Here is a 27,323-nt window from a genome sequence, read left to right as displayed (position 1 = left end):
TCATTACAAAAATAACATTTAAAAAATTAAAAGAACTAAAACTAAAAAAGAAATTGAAGTATTAAAAATTCAAAACCAAATTTCGCTATATTTATAGCGATTTTATTCATATTTCTTGCCTCGCTTAATTATGTCATCCTAGTTTCCATTTGTTTCTTTTGGCTTACGATATTACCACAGATACGAAAGCACTGGCTAGCCTTTGACTTCATTTTCTTAGCAACAGTGCAAACTTCATCACTTTTCGGTGTAAAAATACTTGACATTGATAATAATCATCGCTGATTGGCTTTGCGAACTAGAAGATGATGAAGTTACAAATAACATAGTAATCGTTTGGATGCTAACTTGTAGTCTTAAAATTGAAATTTAAGTGAACAATATAGCGCATCCTAATCTGCTCCACATTATAAACAATGTATTCATTGTACAATAGATCGCCCTGCAATACAAAGTGATAGAGAATAAATGTGAAGTATTAAATCATGACAATTATCAACAAACTTCCCTGCTAATAAAAATTTAACTTCTAGTGCATACCTTTTTGCCTGATTCTGTTTTGGGCTTTCCTAGGGGAACTACGAGCCCATCCTCAAGTTCCTGAGCTTTTGAAGGATCAAGAGCAGTACCTCCTAATCCTTTTGTGCTGCAGTATGAGATTGCGAAGCATATAAACTTTACTAGTAAAAGCAAAAAGAATACAAAACACAATATTTGAACCTATATGAAAGATTCACTAGTGCATTTAAAAGCAATGAACTGGAATTAGCTGTGGAATCAAACAAGGAGGCAGGCTTCAAGAGCCAGACTCAAATAAAAACTTGTTATAATGACTGACAGTACATGAAAACATGCAAACTAATTGATCAATATAGATTTTGTCATTGAATTACATAATGAGAAATGCTAGATACGCACTTCAAAACACTATTATTAATTGAAATTCATGTGAGACTCATTGAATGTGTTGGGTCCCACTCCCTATTTAGAGGATCCTACTATCAATTTAGTTGATTTCACACTAATTTTAACTAATAATAAATAATGTGTCGTATTAGATAGACCACTCAATAATGCAAGTTAACTAATAAGAATAGTGACAATTACGAAGACAATTGGCTCAATTCAATGCAAAATGTCTACATATAAACATCATATCATAAACTGAAACAACTTTGAGTTACAAAGTTACATTCTTACTAGAAGAAAAATTAAGGGAGGAAGATCCTTATTCAATGATGCATTAGCCACAGTGCCAAACCTTTCTGAACCGTTCTGCCTCGCCTTCTCTTGATGTCCTGAATATTTGAACAATATCCACAGTATAGTTTGAATGTGTTTCTGCATGAGTGTTCTTCGTATACTCTTCAATCTAGTGAAATCAAAAGGGACACGATGATATTGTCAGGATCAAGAACAGAAGCTCCAGCAACAGGTCAAATTTAAGGACTGCAGTATGCAATTTTGCAGAAAGATTTTTATGCTTAGGAACAAACTGGTATTTTATATCAGGTGAAAAGAAACGTTATCACCATTTAGAATTCACTTTGCCTTTCTCGACTCTCTTTTTTGTCATAGTAATTACCTTTTCAATTTTGCAACAAAACTATAAAGACAGCATAGTTGTTTACCATAGAAAATTCCACACAACCAAATTCAACTGGTGCCAGTTCACAATGAAGGCGTTGATAATGAGTATACAGAGGATCTCCCTGCAGCACATCCAGAATTGTATGATAAGAGATGAGTATATTATCTATAATAACTACACTTTAGCTCCAGCCTATATCATAGGCATCAAGCTCATTACATAAAGTTATCCTTGGAGCTTGAAAAGATAAGGATATTATCTGTAATAATTAACCGAATTATCCGAGGGAAAAAAATTTGAAAAGACTGAAAAAATTCTAGATATTGACCATCAACTACAAGAAGATAATTAAAATAGAGATACCTGCATTTCTGCGTCATCTTTCAAGAGCTTTGTGGCAACCTCAATTTCAGCAAGAGCCTCAACCTTTGAGTATAAGGAATCAATTAATGTCAATGGTTAAACAAAGAAAGTATTATAAGTTTATTTTCTAGAATATTGCAAAAAATTGAAGTTGGCCCCAAGGGGACAAGAGGAAGCTACCAAGGCTAACAGGAGAGCCAACAGAGTCATAAATGAAAGTATATAATTTATGTATATAGCAATCCTCATAAGAGAATCCACCATCCAAATATAAGAAAATAATAATCATAATCTATGAGCAACCAGAATAACCAGGTCAATACATGCATCTGGGAAAAGGATTACCATTTCTAACTTTCGTTTTAACTTCTGAGGGGTATCGATCACAAACTCACCTGCCATTATTCATATTTTCATGTTAATATTCCTCTAAAAAAATAATGCATAAGCACCACGAGAATTTATTTATGATTTTGAACCATTATATAATAAAACTATGCATGTGTTCTTTAGATAAATGAGACAGAGAGAGATAGCTTACGCACTTTTTTGAATCCAAAATCATGAGGAATTACAGTGTAGAATTCTCTGCAACAAGCAGATAAACCAATTATAACATATGGTTTTCCAATATCTTTAAAGCAAAAGTTCCCAACCTCAAATGATAGAAAATGAATTATAATATAGATAAACAGCACACAACTCTTTCAAAAGCAAATGAAAAGGGTATGTATTTCAAAGGAAAAATAGAGCATAGCACATCAAGGAAAAAAAAAAAAGAACACCGAATTTCTTACCCACTTAATTGTTTCAGAACTTTCCTATCACCTTTATCAATCACATTAGCCAATCTTTTGAGAACTTCATAGCCCTAAATAATTCACAAAATATAAGTTAATTTTTTTTAACAAGACAACATAAGAAAAGCATGCAAGTTGAAATGCTCTAGAGTCCAAAATAATGAAAACAAAGTCACTATTACAAGGGAACTTTTGCACCATGATCAAAAGGCTTCTCAATAATATGAAAACTTGGGCTCGTTCTACAAATGAATTAATTTTGCTATTCTCACACATAAGTACATGATTATATCCCTGAATTACCCATATAAAAGGAGAAATAATAAAAGCTCAATAGTATTGAAGAATGTTGATTTCACCAACATGAGTGACAAAAGAAGAAAATACTGTGTGATAGACTTTTGAAAGGAATATTAAATAAAAACAACAAATGCCAAAGCAGAAAAACATGATGTGCCCAAAAGCCTACCTTCAAAATTGTTGATTTGCTCAATTTTCCAAGGGGCAACTTCTTCGCATTGTACCCTAAAGTAAGGATCCCACAGTTTAAGTAGATAAAGAATATTGAATGAGACAATATCAGAATTCTAGAATGAGGAATTCAGATACATGATAATGAGTATTGACTGTCATAAGTTGAATCTAAGGAAACCATATCATTGATTTAAATTAATCAACAGAATGTCAAGCATATCATTGATTCATCATGCTCACATTGCAAACAAGAGATATAAATTTTGCAACACGTGGCTCAAGTTTAGATTCCTGAGGCTGCTTTCCTAAAGCATGGTCAGGATTTTCTGTAACCTAAAAGCAATATCCAAGTGTTTAGAATGACCAATCGAAATAGTTTCTTCCTCCTTTTGCTCCCCATCCACCATTAACACTCCAAGTAAAGACAGTACCAATTGCCAATTCACCATTGGCAAGAAAAGAGTGAAGTTTACTCTATAAGAATGCCTTTCATAAAAGAGACAGGGAATTAATTTCATGATCAAGGGCAAGCGAACCAGAGTTAATTGCAAAAAGGCACATCAAGTTACATGTAGAAAATGAAAATGAAGCAAGAGCAATAGAGTCATATAACTCACAGTAGATTCATTTTCCTTGCCACTGTAGTCCATTTCCAACCAAGCATAACTTTTAGGATAGCAAACAAAATTATTCCTACTGGACCAAGCATTCTTGGTCTTGGCTAAAAACTTTTGTTCAAATTCCTGAATGGCACTCTCACATGATTTAAAAGGGCCATGTATCTTGTCTTGTCCCTTTACACCTACGCTTTCCCATCTATTGTAAACAAGGAAGTCACCACCATTATCTGGTTCTGCAAAAAAGTTGATATATGCAGTCAGCAAAACCAGTTGAATAAACAGAAAAAACTGCTGGAGAAGCACGTGGCAAACAATGATTTCTACAACTCGAGCAACAAATTTTCATAACTACTTTAGGGTTGGAGACAACTAATTATCAAATATTAATATCTCTGTCCAATAATCATCTGATATTCCAAAAAGAAATACACAATTGGGGGGAGGAATGGGCACTAAACAGTCTAAACCATAGTTCAGATCATTCAAAATTTTGCAACTACGAAGAATCATTAATCTCATGACAATTTACATCAATAGGTAGATGGAATTGAGAATTAACCAAGAACTTGAATGATATAGAACTTGAGTTAAGGGTATCTTTTGGTTGTGGGAAGAGAAAAAGAGATAACATAAGAGAATATACAACAAGAAAAAAAGAAGAGAAATAAATAAGATATATATAAGATGGAAATAGAGATAACTTGGTTGAAGAGAAATAAAAAAAATAGAATTAAAACAGAATGATAGGATTTATGAAAATATCTTTTTAAGATTAATATGTTGAATTTTTGCAAATCTCCCAAGCTATTAATGTAAGAGAGATGTGAGGATAGTAACGTAACATGTTGTATTTCTGTATAAATCTCCTCGTATGACAGTGGAAGTCTGCAACGATAGGTCCCATCAATTTATTTTTTTAAAATTTTGCTCAACCAAATCACCACGTCACCCTCTCTTTCCTCCTTCCCCCTTTCTTTCGCATGTACCAAAACCATGCCTTAAGGATAAGGAAGAAAATGAATAGATCCTATATTACTTGTTGTTTGTATTAAAAAAAAATACTCCTATATAATCTCATACCTACATAAATAATAATTTTAATTCATATTCTTATATTCGTTGGATAATTATAAATCCATATTTACACACGTGACCTATACTTAACTTATATATAAAGTTAATAAAATAAATAAAAATATATTAATATAAAAAATTATTATAAATAAATTGAAAATTTACTCTTAAATACTTAAAACATAACATTAAAAGTATCTATAGATAATATTACACATGCTCCTGTGTATAAGAAATAATTATCTAATCCATCAAAATCAATATAATCGATTAAATTAGTTAATTTGTCATAATTTTAATGACTTTTTAAGATTATTTATAATATTAAATGATTTAAGAGGTGATTATTTTTTAAATATAAATTATTTACTCAAATACATATTTTAATTAGGAAGTATTATAATAAATGTACCCGCACTAATAAAAAAAAACGAATAAATGCCTATTCTTATTTCAAGTCCCAACAAAAAAGTAATTACTCTTTTCATCTGTGATATTTTTGCAGGTATTCATAACTTCTGGGGGATTTTGTCTTCCTAACTAATTGTGTTTGGTAAGAATATAATAAATATGAAAGTTTTGAAAAAAGTGTTAGGTCCCAATGAATAATATCTTCACCCCCAAAAGTTCAAAACGAGATGAAATGCACTGAAATGGAACGTGCAAGAGAGAGAGGAACGCTGAATTCTTTTTCCATGACTAACCTTGCTTTTACGGAACGTTAATACTTTTTTTTTTTTTCACAATTTCACATTACTAGTGCTCTCACGACTCATGGTACCGCCACCTTTCTCATTTTTACTGCTGGGTAGCGCCTCTATCTTAGTCTTTTTTTTTTAATTTGCTAATTAATTATTTACTCACATGTGATTATTTATATATTTTAATTGTTTTGTATAATAATCGGATACTTCACTCATAAAAAAAAATGGTATGTAAACTGATACTTTTGTCAGTTTTATGGGTTATCGATTATGCCTCGATTATATGCCTTGTAGATGATAAAAAAAACTTGCCTTTTTTCTAGAGAAAAAAAAAACACATTAATAAGGGGTAAAAGGAGAATTGTGTTAATGAACAATTTTTTTTCTTACACATCTAAACACTTTAATTCAAAATTTTCATTTTATTTACACTTTCTTTCATCTTAATTAAACACCCTCACTTTTATCTCTTTTTTTTTCATTTTCTTTCATCTATTTTCATTCCTTTCCATGACTAAAGATGTATTAGTTATGCTAATATTTACATTTGCTTCAACATTTTTGTTCGACATCAAAGGAAAATTCATAATCTTGTGTTATATTTGGAGGCGAGACAATGGTGTTGTTCATGCTCTAGCAAGGATGATTACATCTATTCTCAATTTCCACTCTATCTTTGTACCTATGATTAGGTTCATTGACTAATTTATTGCCGTCCTATTGGCATCCAAAAGTCTAAATGGCAGACCTAATATTTTTTTGAAATTTAAATGCAAATCAAACATTTAAGTATTAATAGCAATTTATAAAATAATAGTTTGTATTGAAAATAATATTTAGTATAGTTAGATTTTGTTGTAATGTTAGTATAAAACATTTTAATACAATCGATCAATTAAAAATTATCTCATAAACAACTTTAAAACAATTGTTATCATAAAAATGTTCTGTTTTACCGTACACAACAATTTATTTATTGGAAGAATATTGTTAGTACATTTAATTAATGTTGTATTTCTTAATTAATGTCTATATGGTATTGTAAGAATTTTTTAAAGGTTAAATTAATTTTTTAGTTTTTTAATTTATTTTTTGAGTTTAATTTGATTCTTTAATTTTTAAATTGATTTAATTTAATTTTTCAGTTTAAATTATAACAAATCACACTTGTGACGGTTCAAAACTATCACTAAATACATATTTTTTTAAAAATAAATAAATTTTAAAAATTAGAGAATCAAATTAAATTAAAAAAACTAAAGAAGCAAATGAGATCAATTTTAAAAATTAAAGAACCAAATTAAACCAAAAAATAAAAAAAATCAAATTAAATCTAAATAATAAATTAGAAAAACAAAACATTAATTTAACCTTTTTATGTTATGCTACATTCTCTCCAATATCAAATAAAGTGCATTAATAGGGGTAGATTTAGATCAGGTGTTTAAGGAAAAATTCTAGCTATAGCAATTAGAGTATAATGTATCGGGCTGTTTAGGAACAAGCTGATTTTTGAAGATTATCAATCTTAACTGTAACAGAGATTATTAGCAAGATTATATGTATAGACAAGCGCACCTGTTATATTTGTTTTAGCATCTTGATATAAACTTTTTTTGTATTAGGAGGACTTTTGATTTTCTCCATCTACGAGTATGTCCTGTTTATTGTTGTATCATTTTAGGTTTAATATAATTTACATTTTTCAAAAAAAAAAAGTACATTAATTAACAGCTAAGATATGCAAGTGGAGAAAAAAGTCAGAAACTCATAATGGCTCAACAAGGGGACCTTGGAGCCAATTATATAGGATATAGCCATAGTGAAAGTAGAGCACACGGCTCTTGTCTTTCCCCAAAGGGTAATTTGTTATTTAACTTCCATGCGTCACTCGTCACTGTTATATGTGACTTTAAATATTATATTTTATAAAATAAAAATATCTTTTAACAATATATTTATTTATTGATATACAATTTAAGCATTTAGATAATTTCGTAATTGTATTTAATTTCTTTTAGTAGGAACATTTTATTAAAAATTATTTTATAATAAAAAATATATAATTGATAATTTATAAGAAAGATTAGTTTAAAAGGCAACTAATATATGTATTAAATTGTAATTTCCAGGGACTAAAAAACAAAATATCTAAATTTTATGGATTAAAATGACCAAAATAAATTCATAGATACTAAAAAATAAAATATCCAAATTACATGAAATAAAAAGATAATTAAACCAAATTAAATTAACAAAAAAAATATTAAAAACTTTCATTCACTACCACTATTGCAAATCCTATAATTTTTTCTCTCCACATTTGTCTTCCAGTCTACCGACTCGATGAAAGAAGACTGAGAAGTCATCAAATTAAATAATAATCATCTTAAAAGTTATATATCAATAATTTTTTTTATTTGTTAGCATTTGTAAATGTAAATCTTTTTATTCAAGGGTGTATAATTATTAAACTTTTTCATACATTAATAATGTAAATAAATTTTATATTATTGTTCAATTACAATCGACATGTATAATATGTTTATCAATTATTATAATAATATTTTAAAAGTTACAGTGATAATAATTTTTTATTGATTAATATTGTAATTTTTTTATATTGACATTCTATAATCATTAAAGTTTCTTTTTATAAAAAAGATTAAATTATAATTTTTATCTCTTTTTAGTTCTTGACATCTGATTTAAGCCTCAATTTTACATAAATTAAGAAGAACCGCATGACTTGATAGGTATATCCTCACATAATTGTACATGAGATCTCATTAAGGACAATCCATTAAGTGTATGTTTGATATTCAGGTGAAAAAGATATTTTTTAAACAAAAGTAATTTTTATAAAAAATCAGGATTTTTATTTTTGTTTTACTTTATAGGTTAAATTTACATTAAAATATGTTGTGAATATTTTTAATTTCAATCCAAACATAACATTATTTGTGTCTTGTAATGAAGCGCGTTTGCGAATGGTTAACCAGCACATGTGTTAAATACCGAGATTAGGAAACTAAGAATGAACTTGTCAATCGGCATTGGAAGATTCCCATCGACGACCATTCTTTAGCGTCTATATATTAACTCATGTACGAACAAGTTGGCAAAGTTGTAAAGTCAAAACAAGCCCAAGTTCATCCACCACCATTTGACTCCTTCAGCTACATTTATTTGGAATTAAAGAAAGAAAATCGAGAAAAAAATGAGGAACATATACTTTTATTTAGTTAAAAGAAAAAGAAAAAATTCTTTAAATTTATTTTTTGTATTTCAATTTGAAGTTTTTTTTCCTTTGCTTATAATTATTTTGTAACAAACACAGCAGCATTAATATTAAGATTCTTTAGACAAAACCTGCTCCACTGTCTCTTTCAGAATCGCCACGTGGATCGTCTGATGTCACACTCTCCTGCGAAACAACGGTCGTTCTGGTCTTCTGGAGAACACTGGATCTATCAAGTATGTTTAAGCCTGCTGAACGCCCACTTTTCCTCGCATAATTGCTCATTTGTGGCAATCATCGTTCCATGGATCCAAATTGTATTTATAGTTTTAAAAAAATCTTAATTACTATATATAAAATTATTAAAACCCTTAATATTAATTTAATAGTTTATTTTTAAAATAATAAAAAGATTATTAGAAACATGATCGTGAAAAGTATCTATGCCATCTCCTTTTTTTTTTCTCTTCTTTTTTACATGACAAAATCTATTATTTTGATTGATCCTTATTTTTGTGATCTATTGTAACAAATTTTGATCGAAAAAATAAATCAATGTATTTAACTTACTTAAATTTTGTGATTATTTATCAATATGATGTAATATAATTGATAGATATCTTGTTTCTTAAATGTGTGATTATAAATGTCGATCTTTTAATTAGATCTAAATACAATTAATCATTGACTTTTGATTGAAGGATATATGGTTTAAAAAAAAAATAGTTCTGATGAGATTAAATTATTGATATTGCTCTGAATTTTGATATTTCTACCCGTTTGTATCGAGGAAACGGTAAAACTAATAAATTATGATTCATATTAGTTTAACAAAAAGAAAATGATCATTTTCAATCTTATCTGTTTGTACACTTGTTAATTATTTTTCTCTCCTTTTTTTTTTCGTATGTCCACACGCCCGTTGTTTGAGGAGACGACCAAATTATTTTAGAACTTGTATTTTTTTCTTAAAAAAAATATTGGACAAGTACATGTATAATTCCTATATGCATGATATATCCATGTAATTGTCGAATTGTTTTGAAAAAAAAGAATTTGGCAATTGATAAAAAAATAAAGACAAGTACAATAATGGCTCTACGTATCAACGAATAGGTGTGGTGTGAAAGAGAGGAATTTTCTAAGGACGCTCGTATCTTGCGTGACGAACTGACTATGCAAAGAATTTTTTCTTTCCTTACGCGTCCCCTCTCCTTGGCCTATATATACCCGACCAGACCACTTGTCTCTGCCACTCACAAATAAACATAATTACTTGCCTTGAGGAACGTTCCAGACCACATACAGAGGTTTCTCTAGTGATCTTCGTTCTTCTGTGGAGATCTTGTTTTTTCATCTCACTTTTCTTCTAATTAAGGAACAAGCTTTCCGCAGTTGAAAACCCTAGCTAGCTAGCTTCCACCAATTTGAATCACCAATGGCTCGCTCTTTCTCTAACGTCAAGGTTCTCTCTGCTCTTGTGGCCGACGGATTCTCCAACACTCTCACCAGGTACCACAATCGTTTCTCATCTCAATTTTTATCAAAAAACTGTTTGCAGTTTCAGCACGTTCAGTAATTTTCTAAGTGATATGAGTTTGTCTATTTATAGTTCCAACATTATCAACTTTCTGTCGGATAATATTAGAGTGTTTTCTCATTTTATTAATTTTTTCATTCATAGAATACAAAATCTTAATTTCTTATCCTAGGCTAGGCTGTCTCTTCAGAATTCAAATACATGGTACTTGACAAGAAACAACAAAAGAAGGAAATTAAGTTGTCTGTTTCCCACTTTAATTTCCTTAAGTTAGAGTATTATTTTATACGTAATTTTTTATAATATTATTTGTTTATCACACCACACGTTAATCTCTTTATTCATCTCATCCACTACATAGCTTTTTTATAAAATAAAATGTTGTAATAAATAACTTACAACTAACGTTTCTCTTTCTTTTGTTAAATAACTTGTTGAGCGCTCTATTTTCAAAAGCCACAATAGTTGGCTTAAATTTTGGCCTGAGGGGGTTATTTATTGTTCTCTTTATGAAAAGGGGGATTCTTGTTCTAACGGGTTATTAAAAATTGAATAATGAAGTGAGGGATTAATAATGAAATATACTTCCTTTATCTCATTATAATTATCATTCTAGATTTTTTAAAACAAACAAATAAAAAATATAAATTAATAAATTAATTTTCTTTATTGGAATTAATGTAACATATGATAGTTATTAGGGGTATAAATAGAAAAAATAATGAATAATACATTAAAAAATAAAATAATAATATTTTGAAACATATATTTTTTTTATTATACAACAATTATTTTTAGGACGGTGGAGCAGTAATTAGTGTTATGTGGAATTGGTTTTGTGTGGGGAACAGGCGTGGGTACGCAGCAGCGACACAAAGCGCAACAAGAGGAGGAGCTGCCTCCATCAGCAGCAAGATAGCTCCCAAGTCAGGGGAAGACAAGGTAGGAGGAGGTGCTGAAAAGGTTTCGTGGGTCCCAGACCCTGTCACTGGTTACTACAAACCGGAGAACATCAAAGAGATTGATGTTGCTGAGCTGAGAGCCACGGTTTTGGGCAAAAAATTCAACCACTAGCTCGCTAGCTAGTTAATTTCAATAACCTTTTTGGTCACTTGAATATGTTATATCATATATGACTCTCTCGAAGTTCACAGAACCTTCGGGGATTATTCAGCATGGGCCATCTAGCATATGGCCAAATTAATGTCTACTAGTGTGATTGGATCTCATGTTGAATACTCAAACTATGCTTTAGTTGAATTCTCTTTTGCTGAATAATACGAGTAGTTTGAAACTTTCTATGCAAATCTCTATAAAGTATAAACCCTCCTTTTCTGTTTCTATTTCGTCCACATAAGGGTGCTATTGCGTACCTGTCCATTTTTATTTCCTCCACATAAGTATGCTTTCGTAATTAAATGAATCCGATCGATCAACTTTCCTCCACAAGTTTGTGTTGTGGTCACGAACGTGTTTTCTTGATTTCATCTTAAAGTTACTGATCCATGCATGAGACTCGTGTTCATTTAATGCAGAATCCCTAGGACCATAAGACATACAAAATTGAAACCACAAGTCCCTAATGGCTAAAGATTAGCACACCACGTCTTCCCTCAACTTTTGCCCTTCTCACCCACTGTCAGGGCGATATATATATATATATATATATATATATATATATATATATATATATATATATATATATATATATATATATATATATATATATATATATATATATATATATATAGATATATATATATGTATAGTGTTTCTCTCACTCAAAATATTTTTATTTTTGAGAAAATGTGTTTTTAGATATATATTGCTATAAAAAAAAAATATAATATTATATATTTAGTGTATTTATATATATATATATATATATATATATATATATATATATATATATATATATATATATATATATATATATATATATATATATTGAAATGAAAATTGAAACATCTAAATGTATTGAGTTTATCTCATTCGAAATATTTTTAATTTTATGAAAAATTGTTTTAAGTTATTTATTGCTTTAAAAAATTAAGATAATATTATTTATTTAAAGTATTTTTCACCAAATATACATAAGAGCATTGATAATAATTATTTGAAAACAAATAATTAAGTACTTTTCAAAAATTAAAATTATTTTGAAATAGAAAGCAATTAATAGTTTGTTGATGAGCGTAACATGTGGGTGGCATACATTGGATTTATGAAGTTTGAAACTAATCGTTGACATTGAGAGTCATTAACAATTATTATTAGTTATAAATTTTTTTCAGAATTCTTAATTTGATTTGTCAAGGAAAAGAAAGTTGATTTTTAAAATGCTCCATGTATGCCAAAAGACGAAACTACTATTTTGAGGAGGATAATTCATAATTCAGAGTGGATTTATACGTAACCTTTTGACATTGGTTAAGCACACCAGAAGAAATGTTGACACCTAGCGCTCTATAGTTATAGTAATTCTAAATTCAAGTTTAATGGGAGTTTGCTATAGTAATAGCATGTATGGGTAAAAGAAAACACCTACATAAGGGAAATGTCCTGAGACTTATAATGGTTACCAACTCGAGTGGATTCATACAAATCAACAATCGATCATATCAAGGCATGAGATGCAGGGAAGATGTCTACTACTACTGCTAGGATTAATTGCCAATGTTAATTTTGTAGTCTTCTCAGAGTATTTGACAGACAAAATACAATGAAATGAAATGTGATAATTGATAAATAGTCTTTAGAAATCTCATAATTAAGGAGGAATTTATTTTTTAATGGATTAATTACACTGTCCTCCTAAAATGTAGTACATTGAGATTGTTAGACAAGAAAAAGTGGTAATAGAGCATCTTCTTATCAAATCTAGTCGAGTAATTTAATCTGCGCCTTCGTTTAGTGTTGCTATAATCTCATATCTCCTTGTTCCAATCTATGGTGGTCGGTGGAAATATATGTAAAAGAGATTATGATGATCCAAGTCAGTTAAATTTGAGATGTTTATATGTATAGAATGAGTAACATACCTTATACTCTATCTGGTTGAGTATATACGAAGCATGGGAGGAAGTTATCTTTTGGTAATTGTTCCTCACTATTTTATTAAGTATCCGTTCGTGGGGGTCGTGTTTGTCATGCCCGAATATAAGACATGTGTCCAAGTATATATCGAGTAATATGACTTGTGCGATACAAAGTATATTAACCTCAGTTCAAGACAAGATAACCTAGGTTTTAAGGACTTAATTTAAATGACTTTAATTTTTTGTGGCTAAGTGAATCGGTTTAAATTAGACTAGTGTCATGACTTTGATGTATTAATTAAGAATCATGCGCATATGTATAATTGGATTCCTTAATACAATATTTACAAACATAGGTACTCAAACATATGAATAGATTAGTCGTTAAACTACATTAGGAAGCAAAATAATGCTTACTTGAAGCGCATATTACTATCTTGACTATGATTCTTAATTATGAGTAAAGTTAGTACCATTTTGCTAATTTATGTTTAACAAATTTTTTTTTATCATTGGTGTATTTCTTAAAAAGTCAATTTAATCGCTTGTAAATAAATTATTTTTCCCCAAATGAAAGTTGAGTTCTTAAACAATTAACTAATGATAAAAATATATTAAGAAATTAACGTGTTATCAACGTTTCTTTGTTTATTAATTACAGGAGATGATGTTGTTGGGGGGAGTTTTATTTTCTTCGCTTTCTTTCAGGCTTTAAGCTTAAGGTCCATAATTTTTCTGTTCTTTAATTTTATGTGAAAATTGAATGTGTTATAGTACTCCAAATCCATTGAATACTTTAAAGCATGGCAACATTCCCATACTTAAACACGGAATGATAGAGGGGCGGTGCTCCACTTTCTGCAAACATAATTGGCCGTGGCTATGGTTGTATTGTAGCACCAACTTCGCTTACCCTCCAATCATTTTCTATTTTTCTTAGTTTTATAAACAACCGAACTATCATTTCTGCAGAATGAATCGAGCTGCACCTTATTTTATTGTTTTGTCATTATGATAGCTGACGGTGGTGATAATTCAGTGTTTATTTAATTGGTTGCAATATTTTATACTTTCGCTGTTGATTATTGAACGGACAATATCATGTACTGTACCTTTTTTTCAATTAATGTCTTTTTAGCAATTACTACTTTATAAAAATATATATTTCATATTAGGACAATATAAAAATAGTCAAAATTTTACCTAATTAGTAAGAGAATTATTTTGATTTTATAAAAAAAAAAGTTCTCACTATTATGTTCAACAATTCTAAATACATGCATATTCTCACCGTTTCAAACAGAAAATAAAAAATGTTTCCGAAAAAGTACTACTGAGAGAAAAATGAAAATAATTTGTATGGTTAAGATTAAAAGATAAATATACATAATTTTTTTTAAATAGTTATTGACTACTGATAAAAATATAGTTATGTAATACTAATTAATTTTTAATTATGATTATTTACACACATATAATACTAATGATTTTTAATATATGTGTACGTAGTAGAAGGAGTTTTCGACTTATTTAACGTATTTATTATCTAGTGAGGGATTTTATTTATTTATAGAAATAAGAATTATAAATTTAGATTATATAATTATATATAATCTATATTTATAATATAGTGAGGGATTTTATTTATTTATAGATGGTTAAGATTAAAAGTTAATTGAGGAGTATGTGAGTACTTAAAAAAAGTTATTTGTGTCTTTCTTTTAATATTGATTGTCGATTATATATACAGGAAACTTATCGCATAAAAACTCTAGTTATGAAAAATGAGAATTATAAATTTAGAATATTATACTATATTTAAATATTTAATACTAAAACGTAAGTATATACAATTTTTAAAGTAATTATATGATTATTCATTAACTTTTAATTTTAATTGTTTGCGTATAATTGTATGAGTTAAATTTATAATTCTCTTTACTTGTAATAACTAAATTTTACTTAATACGTCTTAGTTATGCGTGTGTAAATATATACACATATTCATATTTACACACGCAAATTAAAGCTCGTCTGCTTACATTCCTATAAAGGAATATGCTATTAAGATCAGCTATGGTGTTCCTAGTTTTTAGCCTTACCATTAGCAATGATCATAATGGGAGATATATCCCTTAATAAGATATGATCGTCGAGGAATTAATTTCGGTTATGAGCTTGACTCAGGCCTAGACCAGGGAGAGTTCACTAGGTGAATCTACATTGCTACTTGCAGAATTTGGGATGTGGAAATCCAACACAAGCTTCACCTTTCTTGGTTGCAGTTGAGAAATATAACCATACAGTGAGATACTAATATGCTAATTGTAATATTTGCTATGATTCTGCATGTCCTTGTATAATTCCACTTCTTCATTCATTATCAGATGAACTCAATGCATGGATAATAAATAATGTCAAAGCCAGAATTATTTCTGCAGCAATTAATAACTCTTTTCCCCCCTCCATTTCTCTATTTTTATTTCTATCACACTTTATCAGCTATTTATCTCTTTTTTTTTTTCTTTCACTCTCAACTTATAGCCAAATTAAGGTTGTTTAAGAAATATTTTTATTCATTTATTTTTTGTCTGGGGAACGAAAATCTAGGTCCGTTGAGTCTCGAACTGACCAGAATCGGAACTGTGCACTCACACTAGTTCTCATAAATTATCATAATACCTATAAACAATTCCTCAGATCATAAAAACTTACTAATTTATCCCATCATCATGACGAAAACCGAAAATCCATCATACCGTTTTCAGGCGGCAATAAATATAATATGTGCAATTATAATAACTGGTTGAAAAAAAAAAGACATTTCATGTATTTATCTTTATTTTTTCTTTAAAAAAGAAAAATAATGATATCAGTATTTTTTTAAGAAAAATTAATTGCATATTAAAAAGTTCATGAAGAAAATAAAAATAATTTAAAAATACAAAATCAACATCTAACAAGAGATATCATACAACATACAACACAAGCGTCCACAAATAATCATAGTTAAATAAAGGAGAATTGGATTGAATTGAATTTCTAAACGGAGGAAAGGGAGGGTTTTCCGTTTCTCAATTTGAGTTTCCTAATTCGAAAACCATCGCAATCCAAGCCGCTACCGCACTGCGGGGAGACGAAGAAGTTATCGAGGGGAAAGGAAGCGGAGGCGACGCCGACGGAGAAATCGAGATCATCGCCGAAACGAACGACGTCGAGAATGCTGAGCCAGAAGAAGAGGATCTTCACGCTAATCCCCCGGAGTTCGGTGAGCCTGCCGTCGGATACGTAGACGGTGATGATTTTCTGGTAACTCAGCTGGTACGAACCTTCGAGGGAGAAACTGCACGAACCGTTCAGATCGGCGTGGAATTTTCCGCTGGACGGGTCCAGCTCGTAGCCGGTCACTCTTTTCGGGAGAATGCCTGCCGGAAAGTGAAAGCTCTCCAGCATCTCGTACGCCGTCGGGGCGCCGGTGGCGGTGACCGCCGGAGGAGGAGGAAGGCGGTGTCGGACGTAGTCCCTCTATTATTGGAATTGAATTGAAATCTGATTAGGGGTTGGGGTTTGGGGACTCTGGTGGCTTCAATACTTCACGGTTTTGTATGTTCTGGGATGATGGAATGGAGGGGGACTAAACGTCGGCGTTTCGCTATGATCAAAGAGGACCTAATTAATTTATTAAAAAAAACAGATTTTATTATTATTAATTTATTAGATATTCTTTTCTTCTGATATTGAATTATTGATTATGTTTTAATGTACATTTTTAAAAGAAGATTATTAATTTTATAAATTATTACGATAAAATGATTTTTTTGACAAAACTATTCTTATTCAAAGAATTAAAACAAAATTATATATTTGTTTATGTTTTCAGGTTATTGAAAAACTAATTAATGTTTAAAGAAACATTTACCTTAAATGAGAGTAAATAAAGAGTAAAATTCATGTGATTATATAATTTTCAATAAAAACGTGTTTTAAAAAAAAATGTATTACCAACATTTTTCTATCTAAAGTAACATAACACTCGACAAATTAGAGGTCATGAAGTTAATAAAAACATCAATTTGTTTAAACTTATTTATTGAAATAAGTATTTATTTTCATAAAATAAATAATTTTATTTATTTTTAGTGGATTTGTCTCAGCTTTTTTTGCTTTAAAAGAAATAATTTTCTATTTGATAAATAAATCCGTTCTGCTGGTTGACTGAGCAAGCCCGTTGTATTTTCTACGGAGCAAGTATGAAGCTTGATTCGTAGCCGAAGGCTACATAACAAGTTGGCATAAATTTAATGGATTCTTTTTCTCCGGTTGCAACTTGCAAATTAAGCACTATCAGGTTCTTGCTTTCTATAACATTGACCTCGTGTGTAACTTGATATTAATAACGCTTTTCTCGGTGGCAATTTGTTTGAAGAGGTGTATATGAATTTACCACTTGGATATCAAGTGGAGGATTCAGGCTTGGTCTGCCAACTTCACAAGTCTCTTTATGGCTTAAGCCAAGTCTTGCAATAATTTGATGCAGTTCCATTTCATGTCTTGATTTGCATAATGTTTTATGTAAGTTTGCAATACTGTGCTAGCTCACTTTCAGCTATTAACTTAAAGTTGTTCCAAACACACTGTAAATGTAATTGGTGATTTGAATTGAAATAGTTTTTAGGCCTTAAGGTTGCTTGATCTTCTAAAGAATGTATCCTTCATAGAGCAAATATACTTTATCTCTTTGAAGATACTAATTTTTTGGCTTCCAAACTCTCCATTATTCTTATGGAAGATGCTTTGATTTGGCGCCTGATGAATCACACGATTTCCATGCCCGTCGTTACTTGTGTTGCTCACAAATTCAGCCTATCTGCATGTTGTTCACAATCTTCTCAGATGTTTGAAAGACTCACCTAGTCAATGATTGATGTTTCCTCATTCCCATCTAAATATTTCAGCATACGCAAATGCAGGTTAGGGTAGTTGGCTAGATGCCCACAAGTCCACAACTAATTTTTTGTTTTCTTTAGCATTTCCTTGATTTTCATGGAAATGAAAAACATGCCACAGTTCTGTGCTAATAAAGTTGAATATCGAGCGCTTGCAGTTGTCACTGGCTCACTGCCGTGTTACTTTGATTGAAGTATATTTAGGTTGACTTTCAACTTCCCACATCATTTGCCACACTGTTTTGTGATAATAACTTAACCATCAATTAGCATATTGATATAGATTTTCACTTTATTCATGAACATGTGGCACCTGGATTTATTTGATTGATCTATGTCCAATCAAGGTTTCAATTGGTAGATCTATCAACCAAAAACAATTCCCAATCATGTTTCCACAATTATTGTCCAAGTTGCGCATCTTGAATATATTTGCTTCAAGTCGAGGGGAGTATTAGTTTTGTAATGGTTATTTTGTTGGTAACCCTATGTTAACATGTTAGGCATCTCATCTATATATGTAAACCCATTTTCCCTATTGAATAAAAATGCTCCCTTTTATTCTCTTAAATTTGTAAGTATTAACCCTCATAAAAAGAAATTGTAACTAATAGCATTAAATGTCACATTGTTACGATGTTGAAGCTGTACCTACACATCCAGCAAATCATAACCATAAGAATCCTATTTAATATGCATCACAACAGAAGAATAGAAGATAACACAAAATCACTTGACTGGTTCATCTAACTCCCAACCCCATGAAACAGTCTATGCTTCAACTACAAGTGGGACTCTCATACATAGAAGCTACTGACCGCAAAATCCGCAGAAGCGATTCCAACTGAAAATTGGAGCTTGTCCTCATCGCTGAGTGATTCTCACAAGCGCACAATGTTTAAAACAAAACTATCACTTCGATCCCTTATAAGCCGGACATTCTGTCCTTTCTGATAACACCCATTATGATGGACTCACAACTGTGCAAGTATAATCAAAATGCTTTAAATTTGCCGGTGCAGTTGTCTAATTAGCCAATCACTCCTTTAGAAAGAAGCCCAACAAGGAAGTCCGAAGTCGTACTATTGAATGACAAACATCATATGCAGCTACTTAATATGTTGGTATTTTTTGCAGACAGATAGGATGGAGGAAAAAAAAAAACTAGCATACCCCAGTTACCAAAGGCTCCTTCCTAAGCCAAAGTATGGGGAAGGGTAATTGTGCGCAGCCTTACCCTTGTATATGCAAAGAGACTGTTTCCGGATTCAAACCCATGATCAAAAAGTCACCAAGGCACAACTTTGCCGCTGTGCCAGGATTGAGAAAATAATCAACAAAAAAAAAAGGATGGAGCCTAGAATTGCTTTTGGAATGATAAATGGGTTTTGGTTGAAAATTAATAACAATTTTCTTTGGGTGAGTAGAAGCTGATGGTATGTTAGAATAACCTACACTGGCGGAAATGACTGCTTGATACAAAATTGGGTTATCCAGATCAAAACAGCGGAGTGTATTCTAGAGGAGGAGGGGCCCGTGTAAAGTGTAAAATTGGTGCTGATAGTCTAACCAAATTAGTCGAGTAGTTTCAATTAGGTTTTGGCTTATTCAAAGGCTAGCCGTGAGGTACGGGGTGTGTGTTATCATCTATCTTCTCTCAAAAATCTCAAACAAAGATCTACCTAACTAATGTAGATTGATAATTGCACTTTAGTTCGGTGTTTGATAACCGAACTATTATTAGTCATAAAAATGTCAAGATGGGTCTACAATCAAAACAAAGAACTACACAAAACTACAATCAAAACAAAGAACTACACAAAAGACTACGCCTCTATATTTTTTTTTTCTTAACTCTTCCCGTTTATCAGAAAATACCTTGATTTATCCGTAGTTCCGCCGGGAAGATAAGTAAAGTTTGACGTTTCCATCAAGAATTACACTCAAATGTCATAAGAACCATTCAACATTAATTTCATGACATTAATACCTTGTTTTGCCTACACTCTACATCTAACATGCCTTATAATATGTTCGATATTAATATTAATATTATGATATCATTTACTTTCTTTAATATTAATAGCAAATTATTATTCTTACTTATAGAATATAAAAAAAGAGAGAAAAAATAAAATAAAAAAGAGCGATATATCCAATGAAATGATGGATTTGGGCAAGACAATAATAGAGTATTGCCAGATACAAGTAACATTTGTTTGGATTCTGAGGCAAATGGCACCACAAAGGGCGGAATCCCCTATGCTGAAAATCATTTGAGGGGAAACAAACAATACCCCGATAATAAAAAGTAGGACTAATTATTAACTTAAAAAGCATAAAAAAGAGAGAGATAGATCTACTACACTTTGCAACCCAATAATCCGTTGGTTCACCAATTGAATCACAGAAAAGCGTAATTAAATTGAGGAAACGTAAACGTCACCGTTTAAGGGGAGCGTTTTGCAATCGAAGCCACAACCACATTGGGGGCTCTCGAGGAAGTTCTCGACGCCGAAATCAGCGGAAGCGATGCCGACAGAGAAGTAAATATCGTTGCCCTGACGAGAGACCTCGACGATGTTGAGCCACAGGAGCAAGATTTTGACGGTGACACCTTTGAGATTGTAGAGCCTGCCCTTGGAGATCACACCCGTGATTGTGGACTTGTACTTGAGCGCGTAGGATTCTATGTCGAAGCTGCAGGCTCCTTCAAAATACACAGCGAACTCGCCGCTGTCTCTGTTCAGTGAATACCCTATGGCTCCCTTCGGAAGAAGACCCACCGGGAAGCCGTACTCCATGAGAACATCGTACGCTGATAGCTTCTGCGGTTGGCTTAGCGCGCATGATGCCGTCAAACACACCACCAGGATCCATAGGAATCTAATTGAAGACATCATCGCCTCTGACTCCAACGAAACACTCACTCGCAGAGGATGGATTTTGGAAGGAAGATATATGGTAGATAGATATAGAGACACTGGACTCTTAGACTAAGCTTTCGGTAGGAAAAAAAGTTGAAAGTGAAGAAAAATTATTAAGTGTTTTTTTTAAACGCGATTATTATTATCAGAGTAATTTAAACAAATCTCCCCTCAACTCAATTTTAAAGAAATTATCAACGGTTTTTTCCTCTCTTTTTTAACTTACGTAAATCTTGTGCGTGAGATTTAAGAAAATTAAGTATGTTTTTTTCTCAAATTTTAAAATCTATACAAATCCTCCTAAATATGCATTGTATTTGATATTTAATGAGTATTTTAAAAAATATATATATTTTTGTCTGCCTCTTTAAGTATGGGACAGTTTTGATAAAAAAAAATTAAAAAGATCATTGAATAGGTGAAAACACTAATTTGGGGTCAATGATTCAATAGAGATTCAAAAGTGATCAAACCTATCTTAATAAAATATTTTAATAAAATATTCTAGTAATGTTGAAAAAAAAACATAATATGTATAAATTAATAATAATAATAATAATAAAAGTAAATTTTACTTAAAAAAGTTTCATAAGTTATAATATTTTTTTAAAAATCAAAATGATATTATTTTGAAAGTTTTTTTATTCAAAAAAACAGATTTAAGGATGGATAGAATTTTAGGATGTATTGGATTGGACACGGAATCTGGATTGAATCTATTGGTCCGATCCGGTCTTTAGACCAGTGAAAAAGCAAGTTACTATACCAATAAAACTATAAGTTAAATGAATATCATGGTAAACAACAAAATCTTTGAAATTATCTCAATCAAACCATCAATAATCCAACTCATAAAATTATTAGAACCAATTCTATACCAACAATAATAACATTAAATTTAAATATATTTTAAAAATAGAGGTAATTTTCTTAAATAAGAAAGATTTGTGTAATCTCAAAAATAAAAAGAGACATGCATAATTTCTTTACAATTCAATAAATATTTGCGTAGGTTTTAAAAAATAAAGGAATATGTATGCAATTTTTTTTAAATCTAAAAGTAGATTTGTGTAATTTATTATTATTATTATTAAAATTTTATAATAATAAAATGCCAGCCTGTCTTTGGAATTTTTATTATTATTTCTTATAGTATCGAATGATAATGAAATTCATACGGCTTGAATTGTATCTGTTTTTTTAGTTTATTTTTTAAGGAAATGATTAATTATTAAAATATTAATTTAAGCTGAAATTTTTGTTTCCAGTATCATCAAGAAGTTGAATCATTTGAGTGGCCTATTGCTTTGCAGATCTACTAGTACCAATATTAATTATTTTTTTATAATTTCAGTTATTCAACAACACACTGGTATCTAGGAATTAATTAATATTATTCCAAGAATGCGAGGAACTCGTGCGGTACGTGAGAGAACTTTGTCTGTCAACTGGAGGATCCACTCTTAATTTTTAAACTCTTACTCCCTCGGACCTTAAAAAAATGAAAATTCTTGGTTTCAAATATAATTTTTTAAAATAATTATATCTTATTTATTATTATTATTATTATTATTATTATTATTATTATTTATAAAATATTTTTATTTAATTATGATGTTAATTTCAATAATTTTTCTATTTCTCATATTAAATTTCAATTAGATTAGTCTTCTGTTTAGTTAATAGACATTTTTAAGTATGAGGGAGAATTAATGTTTAAGTGGGATTCATTGTTGATGTCTTTCTTTCTCCTCCTGAAAATCTTTAGAAGATAATTTCCACTCGTTTCAACGAGGAGATAAATTAGAAAACAAAATTTTTTAATTGAAATCAATAAAATTAAATAAAATTAATTAGTTTCTTTAGTTAGTGTGAACCGAATTTTCTTCTTATTATATTTGAGATTATATTTGAGACAGGAGGAAGTAAGTCTTACCCCATTTCGGTCTTTTTATATAAGAAAGACAATTGTTTATATTTTTCACATATTTAATATATTTTTATTTAATTTTTATTTTTCATTAAATATTAAGAAGGGGTACATGAAAATATGGTATTTTTATTTTTAGAAGAATAATTTTATATCTTCTTATATTATTTTTTATCGATCTAAATTTGGAAAGCATTAGATACTTTTTTATATACAATTTTAACATATTCTGATATTCCCCCTTTGTGCAATGCTACTATTTTTTTTGTTAATCTAAGTGAAGACAATATTAAATAATTTTCATGTTTTCAATTTATTTTAATTTACAAACATTTTTATATTCACATTTAATTTTATATTTGTATTTAATAATCTTTTGGTCACTTCATAAAATCTGGATAATTATTTTTCAGATTTAACTACTCTAGAGTGTGAGAGCTACATTTTATAGAATATTTTTTAACAATTAAAGTTTTAGTAATTTATTATAATTTAATTATTGATTGTAAACTTGTAATTACACAATGTTATATATAGCATATATTATTTATTGGGTCACTTAGCGACCAAATAAATGTAAAAAAAAAAATCAATATTTGTTTGTGGTGCACTAGTGTGGTATTACTGTAGAAGTCGTGGAGGAAGGATTTCAAAACCGTGAGAAATGCCAAAATGAGGAAACACAAAAGGGAAGTGGTTTTATTATTGTAGAAGTTGTGGAGGCGACGCTGTTTAGAAGACAAGAGATGGGGCCGGCAAGGAGGGAGGATGTGAGGAAGGAGAAGGTGAAGATCTCTGATCCCTGAGAGATGAATCATGAATGTGAGGAAGGAGGGATAACATGTTGATTTTTTATTTTTATTTTTTAAATTTTTGACAGCGTACATACCATTGGCAAAAAACTTTCAAATACGCGAATATCATCATTATGAACATTAAAAAGAGGAAGATTCTGAATGTCACCCATATAACTTGAATTCAGGATTGAAGACATAAGATCAATATGTGTCATAATTGAGACACCTGATCAATGATAGAACTTTCTTTCATGTCTTCGAGACCGTTAGGAGCCAAAAAAGTTGCGTAAGGATTACCTTTTGATCACAACCATGGTTGACTCCAAATATTAATTTTCTGACCATTGTCAATTCTCCATCCTATGTCCTCCCTTTTAACAACCAGTAGGTGTGAAGCATAAATATTACGCCAAATATAACTTTAATTATGTCCAAGATTGACACCCAAGTAAACTACACTTGTTAGGGAAAAAATGATTGGAGAATGATGACTAACCATGCTATTGTTAAAAAGGTTCTGAAAACAAGATACTTTTCATAAGAGAATTTTTAGGAAGCTCAACTTGGACATAATTCAAGTTTTATATGATGTAGTATCATGCTTCATAAGTAGTGATAATAAGTTAAGGTATGAGATGGAGGATTGGAAATGAGAATTGTATTAGCATTTGGAACCAGCCTTACCATTAGCAATGACCATATGGATACCATCATTGATAATAACCATCTCAAAACTCATGGTAACTGGATGGCTATTTCAAATCTTAATATTCCTTCAAAATTCAAACATTTCTTATGGAGGCTCCTTAGAGAATGCTTACCAACAAGGCACCGTTTAATCCACAAGGGTGTTAATTGTTCACGTGAATGCGTTTTTTGCTCCTCAAATCCAGAAAATTATTGGCTTCTATTTTTTGATTTTCCCACGGCAAAGCTTTTCTTGCAAGCAGCTGGTCTTTGGACTCAAACTGAGGAGAAAATTTGTACAGTAGCTGATACAAATGATTAGATCTTCTCTTTGCTGCAGCAACTCGCGCCAGATATAAGTGCAAATTCTTCTCGTAACGAGAAGCTATGGAAAGAGGTCGATATTGTGTTAGAACAAATCTCTTTTAACCTGTGATATTACAAACTACAAAGAAACACAGGTTATTAATAAAATGCGGAAATTACAGATCAAAACATACCTCCAGCCATTGCTATGAAGAGTTTCTTGTTTTGGTTCTTCCAAGCTCTCTCTCTTCCACTCTCTAGATGGTGTATAAGACTGAATTCGAAGGGATGAGCTCAGGGACCAAATTCATGTGCTTATATAGGCATTCTACCATCAAGAATGCATTTATCAGCCATTACCACTCATTATTGGCTGTTACAATTCTTTATTGGCCATTATCATCCATTAACAACCATTCAAAATGGCTTTCAAAACTGATGAGCGTTACAAAATTTCAAAATGTTATGACCATGAATTATTACATTCTCCCACTTGGTCCAAACATTTTGACTTAATGCTCAATCTTCTTAAGAAATGAATATATGAATCATAGTGATAGTTCCTCTTATAACGAGTAATATCATCTATGTATTACAATATACTCAATTTCCCAAGCAGTATACTTAAAGTGGTAATAAAACTTCATGAATAAACCCAATGTTTATTCTTGGTCCAAAACATAATTTTTCTCAAATAAATCAATGTGCACCAAAATATGAGAAAATATCATAATATAAAAGTTTCAATTTTTACATATATGTATACAATCATAAATTGGAACCAAGTCCCATTCTTTCTACATGATCCTTAAATTTAAACGGTGGCATGCCTTTAGTTAAAGGATCAGCGATCATCAACTCAGTGCTTATATGCTCAATGACCACTTTCTTGTCTTTTACTCTTTCTCTAATGGCTAAGTACTTAATGTCGATGTGCTTACTTCGACTTCCACTTTTGTTATTCTTAGCCATAAAGACAGCAGCTGAGTTATCGCAAAAAATTCTTAAAGGCCTTGAAATAGTATCAATTATCTTCAGCCCAGAAATGAAACTTTTAAGCCATACACCATGTGATGTAGCCTCAAAACAAGAGACAAACTCAGCTTCCATGGTAGAAGTAGCAGTCAAAGACTGCTTAACACTCCTCCATGAAATAGCTCCACCAGCCATCATGAAAATGTACCCAGATGTTGATCTACGAGAGTCAACACAACCAGCAAAGTCTGAGTCTGAATAACCAATCGCATCTAGATTGTCTGTCTGTCTATACATAAGCATGTAATCTTTGGTCCCTTGAAGGTACCTCAACACTTTCTTAGCAGCTCTCCAGTGGTCAATACCTGGATTACTCTGATATCTTCCTAACATTTCAACTGCAAAAGCAATGTCAGGCCTTGTGCATACTTGAGCATACATGAGGCTTCCAACAACTGAAGCATAAGGAATGTTTTTCATTTGTTCCCTCTCAAAGTCATTCTTTGGACATTGGTTCAAATTAAACCTATCACCCTTCACAATGGGAGCAACACTTGGTGAACAATCTTTCATCCGAAATCTCTCTAGAATTTTGTTAATATAGGTTTCCTGTGATAGACCCAAAATACCTCGAGATCTATCTCTATGAATCTTAATGCCGATGACATAAGATGCATCACCCATATCCTTCATGTCAAAATTCTTAGAGAGAAATTGTTTCACCTCATGTAGCAAACCCCGATCATTGGCTGCAAGTAAAATATCATCTACATATAAAACAAGAAAGCATATTTTACTCCCACTAACCTTGTGGTATATGCATTGATCCATGGGGTTTTCATCAAAACCAAATGAAGAAATTATCCCATGAAACTTAAGGTACCACTGACGGGAAGCTTGTTTTAAACCATATATAGATTTATTAAGCTTGCAAACCAAATGCTCACCACTATTAGAGGAGAAACCTTCAGGTTGTTTCATATAAACCTCCTCCTCTAAATCACCATTAAGAAAAGCTGTTTTCACATCCATTTGTTGCAACTCAAGGTCAAAATGAGCAACTAATGCCAAGATTATACGAAGAGAATCTTTCTTAGATACTGGAGAAAAAGTCTCTTTATAATCTATTCCTTCCTTTTGAGTAAATCCCTTAGCAACAAGTCTTGCCTTGTATCTCTCAATGTTGCCTAATGAATCCTTTTTGGTCTTAAAGACCCATTTACATCCAATGGCCTTCGCCCCATTAGGCAACTCCAACATTAAGGAGGTCTACTAGAGTAAGAAAATCAGCTATTCCTAGTGATTATATG

The 27,323-nt window shown here is 30.8% G+C and overlaps 3 protein-coding genes and 1 long non-coding RNA gene across 9 annotated transcripts; 1 reads left to right on the top strand and 3 right to left on the bottom strand.

Annotated features, from left to right (window-relative positions):
- Positions 1-265: 265 nt before the first annotated feature.
- On the bottom strand, positions 266-4,678 carry LOC100784859 (uncharacterized). Of its 6 annotated transcripts, XR_001383635.2 has the most exons (11): positions 4,378-4,670; positions 3,846-4,081; positions 3,224-3,279; positions 2,752-2,825; positions 2,500-2,542; positions 2,300-2,349; positions 1,955-2,017; positions 1,632-1,712; positions 1,201-1,372; positions 541-646; positions 266-442 (listed from the first exon to the last, which is right to left on the bottom strand). It is a non-coding gene; the product is annotated as an uncharacterized lncRNA (long non-coding RNA). The 6 variants fall into 6 exon arrangements; XR_005889082.1 differs by having other exon boundaries at positions 3,224-4,081; positions 4,408-4,678; XR_413031.4 differs by having other exon boundaries at positions 3,224-3,714; positions 3,846-4,676.
- A 5,440-nt stretch (positions 4,679-10,118) lies between these two features.
- On the top strand, positions 10,119-11,748 carry LOC100527032 (indole-3-acetic acid-induced protein ARG2-like). The gene is made up of 2 exons (NM_001250667.2): positions 10,119-10,379; positions 11,259-11,748. Exons 1-2 carry the CDS (start codon positions 10,306-10,308, stop codon positions 11,479-11,481), a joined length of 297 nt encoding a protein of 98 aa, NP_001237596.1. The 5' UTR covers positions 10,119-10,305; the 3' UTR covers positions 11,482-11,748.
- Positions 11,749-16,363: 4,615 nt separating this feature from the next.
- On the bottom strand, positions 16,364-17,988 carry LOC100804470 (uncharacterized). Its single transcript, XM_006575717.3, has 2 exons — positions 17,890-17,988; positions 16,364-16,970 (listed from the first exon to the last, which is right to left on the bottom strand). The coding sequence occupies exons 1-2, from the start codon at positions 17,986-17,988 to the stop codon at positions 16,488-16,490; spliced, it is 582 nt and encodes a 193-aa protein (XP_006575780.1). The 3' UTR covers positions 16,364-16,487.
- A 2,536-nt stretch (positions 17,989-20,524) lies between these two features.
- LOC100500410 (uncharacterized) lies at positions 20,525-21,354 on the bottom strand. Its single transcript, NM_001250694.2, has one exon. It carries the CDS (start codon positions 21,292-21,294, stop codon positions 20,812-20,814), a length of 483 nt encoding a protein of 160 aa, NP_001237623.2. The 5' UTR covers positions 21,295-21,354; the 3' UTR covers positions 20,525-20,811.
- Positions 21,355-27,323: the final 5,969 nt, after the last annotated feature.

The sequence above is a fragment of the Glycine max genome, chromosome 2, assembly GCF_000004515.6.
Source record: "Glycine max cultivar Williams 82 chromosome 2, Glycine_max_v4.0, whole genome shotgun sequence".
In the NCBI taxonomy this organism is placed as follows: Eukaryota; Viridiplantae; Streptophyta; class Magnoliopsida; order Fabales; family Fabaceae; genus Glycine; species Glycine max.
This window is presented reverse-complemented; position numbering and strand designations above follow the sequence as displayed.

Coding starts and splice junctions, on each gene's coding strand:
- LOC100527032 (NM_001250667.2), top strand. CDS start 10,306: ATGGCTCGCTCTTTCTCTAACGTCAAGGTTCTCTCTGCTCTTGTGGCC. Junction 10,380..11,258: donor TTCTCCAACACTCTCACCAG/GTACCACAATCG, acceptor TGTGGGGAACAG/GCGTGGGTACGCAGCAGCGA.
- LOC100804470 (XM_006575717.3), bottom strand. CDS start 17,988: ATGGAACTGCATCAAATTATTGCAAGACTTGGCTTAAGCCATAAAGAG. Junction 16,971..17,889: donor CTCCACTTGATATCCAAGTG/GTAAATTCATAT, acceptor TTCCAATAATAG/AGGGACTACGTCCGACACCG.
- LOC100500410 (NM_001250694.2), bottom strand. CDS start 21,294: ATGATGTCTTCAATTAGATTCCTATGGATCCTGGTGGTGTGTTTGACG.